General features: G+C 42.2%; 1 protein-coding gene across 1 annotated transcript in view; it reads right to left on the bottom strand.

Moving 5' to 3' along the window:
* Positions 1-4,475, bottom strand: part of LOC137646740 (proline-rich protein 36-like) — a 6,647-nt gene extending 2,172 nt beyond the window's left edge. Inside the window, exons 1-2 of the mRNA XM_068379848.1 lie at positions 4,225-4,475; positions 711-2,749 (exon numbers count right to left, since the gene is read on the bottom strand). Coding sequence (XP_068235949.1) covers positions 711-2,749; positions 4,225-4,475 — 2,290 coding nt within the window. The remainder of the gene's footprint in view (positions 1-710; positions 2,750-4,224) is intronic.
* Between the last annotated feature and the right edge of the window lie 1,836 nt (positions 4,476-6,311).

Below are 6,311 nucleotides of genomic sequence, written 5' to 3'. Positions count from 1 at the left end.
CTATAGATAGATATATATATATATATATAATACATGTATGTATATATATATATATATGTGTGTGTGTGTGTATATATATATTTATACATATATATTAATATATCTATCTATATATATATATATATATATATGCACATTAAATATATATATATATATATATATATATATTCCTTAATAAAGGATGAGGTATTTCGAAGCATACGTAGATTAATCTCTCGTGATGCCACATTTCCTTTGAGGAGATATGAAAGAGAATGTGCTATTAAAGAGAAAGCATAAGATTCCATTAACAAAAGAAGAGGAAGAATATGTCTAACTTTCGTTTTAGAGAATTGGAATGTGTGTTTTCATCACCAAAGAGTTTATTAGCGTTAAAAAATTTGAAATATGTTTTCATCACCATACACAGTTTAGCGCCTTTGCTGAAGCTAGCGATCGTTCTGGGTGTGGGAATAATTGAAGCAAGAGGAAGAGGTAAAAGAGGGATTAAGTATGATGAACGTATTTGAAAAGGAAAGGGAAGGATGGAGGGGATGATGACGAAAGCGCGAGGAGAGCGGGAAAGGATTGGGGGATGATAACGAAAGCGCGAGAAGAGCGGGAAAGGATTGGGGAATGATGATAACAAAAGTGCGAGGAGAGCGGGAAAGGATGGGGGGATGATGACGAAACCGCGAGGAGAGCGGGAAAGGATTGGGGGGGATGATGACGAAAGCGCGAGGAGAGCGGGAAACGATTGGGGGATGATAACAAAAGTGCGAGGAGAGCAGGAAAGGATTGGGTGATAACGAAAGCGCGAGGAGAGCGGGAAAGGATGGGGGGATGATGACGAAAGCGCGAGGAGAGCGGGAAAGGACTGGAGGATGATAACGAAAGCGCGAGGAGAGCGGGAAAGGATTGGGGGATGATAACGAAAGCGCGAGGAGAGCGGGAAAGGATTGGGGGATGATGACGAAAGCGCGAGGAGAGCGGGAAAGGATTGGGGGATGATAACGAAAGCGCGAGGAGAGCGGTAAAGGATGGGGGGATGATGACGAAAGCGCGAGGAGAGCGGGAAAGGATTGGGGGATGATGACGAAAGCGCGAGGAGAGCGGGAAAGGATTGGGGGATGATAACGAAAGCGCGAGGAGAGCGGTAAAGGATGGGGGGATGATGACGAAAGCGCGAGGAGAGCGGTAAAGGATTGGGATGATGACAAAAGCGCGAGGAGAGCGGGAAAGGATTGGGGGATGATGACGAAAGCGCGAGGAGAGCGGGAAAGGATGGGGGATGATGACGAAAGCGCGAGGAGAGCGGGAAAGGATTGGGGGATGATAACGAAAGCGGCGAGGAGAGCGGGAAAGGATTGGGGAATGATGATAACAAAAGTGCGAGGAGAGCGGGAAAGGATGGGGGGATGATGACGAAAGCGCGAGGAGAGCGGGAAAGGATTGGGGGGATGATGACGAAAGCGCGAGGAGAGCGGGAAAGGATTGGGGGATGATAACAAAAGTGCGAGGAGAGCAGGAAAGGATTGGGTGATAACGAAAGCGCGAGGAGAGCGGGAAAGGATGGGGGGATGATGACGAAAGCGCGAGGAGAGCGGGAAAGGACTGGAGGATGATAACGAAAGCGCGAGGAGAGCGGGAAAGGATTGGGGGATGATAACGAAAAGCGCGAGGAGAGCGGGAAAGGATTGGGGGATGATGGACGAAAGCGCGAGGAGAGTGGGAAAGGATTGGGGGATGATAAAGAAAGCGCGAGGAGAGCGGTAAAGGATGGGGGGATGATGACGAAAGCGCGAGGAGAGCGGGAAAGGATTGGGGGATGATGACGAAAGCGCGAGGAGAGCGGGAAAGATTGGGGGATGATAACGAAAGCGCGAGGAGAGCGGTAAAGGATGGGGGTATGATGACGAAAGCGCGAGGAGAGCGGTAAAGGAATTGGGGGATGATGACGAAAGCACGAGGAGAGCGGAAAGGATTGGGGGATGAAGACGAAAGCGCGAGGAGAGCGGGAAAGGATGGGGGGATGATGACGAAAGCGCGAGGAGAGCGGGAAAGGACTGGAGGATGATAACGAAAGCGCGAGGAGAGCGGGAAAGGATTGGGGGATGATAACGAAAGCGCGAGGAGAGCGGGAAAGGATTGGGGGATGATGACGAAAGCGCGAGGAGAGCGGGAAAGGATTGGGGGATGATAACGAAAGCGCGAGGAGAGCGGTAAAGGATGGGGGGATGATGACGGAAGCGCGAGGAGAGCGGGAAAGGATTGGGGGATGATGACGAAAGCGCGAGGAGAGCGGGAAAGGATTGGGGGATGATAACGAAAGCGCGAGGAGAGCGGTAAAGGATGGGGGGATGATGACGAAAGCGCGAGGAGAGCGGTAAAGGATTGGGGGATGATGACGAAAGCGCGAGGAGAGCGGGAAAGGATTGGGGGATGATGACGAAAGCGCGAGGAGAGCGGGAAAGGATGGGGGGGATGATGACGAAAGCGCGAGGAGAGCGGGAAAGGATTGGGGGGATGATGACGAAAGCGCGAGGAGAGCGGGAAAGGATTGGGGGATGATGACGAAAGCGCGAGGAGAGCGGGAAAGGATGGGGGGATGATGACGAAAGCGCGAGGAGAGCGGGAAAGGATGGGGGGATGATGACGAAAGCGCGAGGAGAGCGGGAAAGGATGGGGGGATGATGACGAAAGCGCGAGGAGAGCAGGAGATGGAATATCAGAAAATAGAAGAGGAGGAAAGAATGGTGAATGAGGAGAGCTTATGAACAAATGATGAACAGGAGGAGGAAGAAGGAGAGAAAAGTTGAATTGCAGAGGAAAGGAGACAAATGGAATCGAAAGGTGGGGGAGACGAAGAAGAAAATGAAAGAGGAATAGAGCGAAAAAATTACAAATATGGAGTAGTAAAAAATAGAAATAGGTTAAGAATAAAGGATCAAACGTCAAGTAAAGGAAGAATATTAATAAAGAAAAAGGGGAAATAGATATGAAGAAAGATGGCAAAAAATGAAGAGATAAAGAAAGAAAGACTTCTAAGCCTAAAGTAGGAATAGCAGAAACTTCCTTACTCTCTCTCTCTCTCTCTCTCTCTCTCTCTCTCTCTCTCTCTCTTTTCTTGTTCGTTTGCGTGCATGGCGGTGCGTGCAGATACTGTCCCCATTACGAGCGGAGTTACGAGACGATTAAGAGCTTCTAAATAAGGGAGAATTTTAACTCGACTCAAAGTTTCTTATGGCCTTTTGCGATATTAAGTTTATGGGTCAAGAAAGAAATAACCCGAGTTCAAAATAATATGAATTTCTATCGGGGACAATCTTACTTAGGTGTTTGTACACTGCATCTGTTTAGGGGGGTTTCTCTCTCTTCTCTTTTGTGCATAAACAGACAAATACACATAGGTACAATTATATATATATATATATATATATGTGTGTGTGTGTGTGTGTGTGTGTTTGTGTGTATGTAGGCATGTTGTGTATATGTGTGGTTTTATAAATGAAATCACACGGTGTTCGTGTGTAAATGATGGATTTTAATCAATTGTATACATGTATGCAGTGTCGTTATATATGTATAATAATGTGTGTATATATGAATACATAATCTATTTTAGTCAAGCGTACCAGAATAAGGTATATTACCTTTTAATCAAAATTTTAGGGACAAAATGTGAAATACGAATTCCTACGACAAAAGAAGAAAGTGAACAAGACTTATAGTTTTGAGTTAAGTATGTAAATGCTTTAATTCCCACGACAGATTCAATATAATCGTCATTATTTTTTGGTACTAACATGAAGATACCCGTCTCTGATATTGTACGAGACATTTTTTTCACATAAGGTTAATTTTAATATCTGTAATTGTCTAATATTTTGAATGAAATTTAATGGTTCTTTTCATTTATTTCAATCTTTTAAAAGTTTCAATGATATCTTTAGCTTTTTATTTAATTTTGGATTCTTTCTATTTGAGTGTACTCAATTTCGAAAAGCGTTTTTTTTTTTTTTTTTTTTTTTTTTTTTTTTTTTTAACTTATGTTATACGACGTAATTATTAATTATTTTACATAGCATGTAAATATGTAAGTGATTTTATATTATATAAGCACTCTGACGCGCAAGTTTTTAAGTGTGCGATAAGAGCCAGAGGGAAATAAATTACTTTTGAGAAGTGAAATTTCAAGAAGGAAACGTCAAGAGGATCTCGATATCTCTTAAAATAAATCCCAACTTGGTCAGGAAAATCCTTCTTTGAATATTAGATCCAGATGAAGAGTAGGAAGAGGAAGAGGAAAAAGAGGAGAGCTGGAGGAGGAGGAAGAATAGAGGGAGGAGGAGGAGGGAGGAGGAGGAATGGGTTGAAGGATAGAGGAGTGAGGAGCACCCCCAGACCATTTCTATTTCCGGCGGCCAATCATCGAATCCTGTTCCCTCCTTCCAACGTTTCCGTATTAACTGATCTCGGATTCTGAGAGCGTCCATAAGGCAACGGCCATGATTGGTGAAGAGAGAGAGAGAGAGAGAGAGAGAGAGAGAGAGAGAGAGAGAGAGGAGTTGATGGCGTTTGGAGAGGATTGAGGAAGGGATGAAATAAGGGGTTTTGTTTCCTAAACATTTTGGAAACATGTCTAACTAATTCCTATTAAGGTAAAAAGCCAGTTGGTTAAGTATTGCCATATCAGGTATTTTGTCATCTTTTTCAAGAAGAGTTTGTGCTGTGTTTGTCATCATGGATAGGGTAAAGAGATCCAACCAGTTGCTTGGGTTGTTAAGTGTGATAAAGCTAAGATATTAAGTATAGTAGAGGGGGATAACGTGAGCAGACCCATTCGTTTCCAAATTCTATCAAAGTTTGGTAAGTTTTTTTTTTTTTTTTTTTTTTTATAATTAAAAAAAAAACATAACATCGATGATTCCTATAAAAAATCTTTTAAAGGTTAAGGCCACTGAGGGCTTATGTTACGATGGCCACTGGATGCCTTTCCTTGAAGTCAGGTTAAGAGGTTTTTCTGGTTATCAAAAGTATCTCTTTCGGTTGCCATCAAATTATTTTATGGTTGTAGTCTCTTAAAACACATGTTTAGGTTGTAACTAAAACCCTTTGGTTTGATGAGAAGTTAGTAAGTTTATGTCATCATAAGCATTTTACTATGACTGCCAAAGGTTTTGTGTTTGTGGAAATGAAAGACTACTGTTCTGATTGCCACTAAATACATTGCTTTTGACGGCAGTCAAAGGGAATTTTTAATGGTCTACAAAGGCCTTTATTTTAAAGAAACACCAAAGACCTTAATTAAGATTTCCATGAAAAGACCTCTTTCGTCCCGGTGGCTTCTAAATAATTCTAGTTTGCTTTGTACTTTAAAGAAAAAGTTTATTTTTAGTGGCTTCGTGGACTGTTTATAAGGACTCGCCATCTTTTATTTCTCATTTAGATGTGGCTCTATTTAAACAAACTTTCATTCTTAATTGCAGATCAGGATTCGTTTGAATTGTAAAGTGGAGCCGGGTTAAGTATAGTGAATATTTCCCTGTCCGGAAGAATGTAGTTAATACGTCTTGAACATTTCCAAATAGTTTTCTCCGAAATTTGCCGTTCTCCTTGCTTATATGGTGTTCCAATTCCATGGTTGCCAGTGAATTACTGACAATTTATCTCTCTCTCTCTCTCTCTCTCTCTCTCTCTCTCTCTCTCTCTCTCTCTCTCAATAATACTATTTGGGGATATAACTCTTTCATATGGATGTGGTGTTATTTCCGGAAAAATCTCTTTGTATAATAAAAGATACTTGCGTAGTTGCTACTTTTGAAAAGAAATCCCCCTCTTCAGGAGCCACAGACTTCATTGAAAAGGAAGTCCTCGCATCCCCCATCATCCCTAAAAAAAGACCATCCAAAATAGAGGCCTTTATTTTAGTAGGAGGGGAATTATCAAGGCAAGAATGAGTTCTTGATGAGAGAGAGAGGCGCCCTTTGGGCCAAGGGAAGTGCCCCCTACTGAGGCTGGAAATAACCTCCTGACTAAAGCGGCTTCTTTATCTGGACAGAAAAAAATTACCCCGAAACCCTTTTGGGACTAATGCTTTCACACGTGTTCTTTGAGATGGCACGAACATTTCTCACAGTTGCAGATGTTTATTTTTATGAACCTGGAAACTTGGGAAAATAAATCTTTTCTTCGATGGTATTTCGAAAAAAGAATATACCAGCGTATGTTTTTTATAAATTTGTATAGCATACTCTGCTCCTTATACAAGAAGCGATTTAAGTTGACATCTTATCAAATATTAAAAAAAAAAAAAAAAATCTAGGCTGAAA

This window comes from Palaemon carinicauda, chromosome 9 (assembly GCF_036898095.1).
Source record: "Palaemon carinicauda isolate YSFRI2023 chromosome 9, ASM3689809v2, whole genome shotgun sequence".
Taxonomy (NCBI): Eukaryota; Metazoa; Arthropoda; class Malacostraca; order Decapoda; family Palaemonidae; genus Palaemon; species Palaemon carinicauda.
The sequence above is the reverse complement of the archived record's forward strand: the minus strand, read 5'-3'. Positions and strand labels throughout refer to the sequence as shown.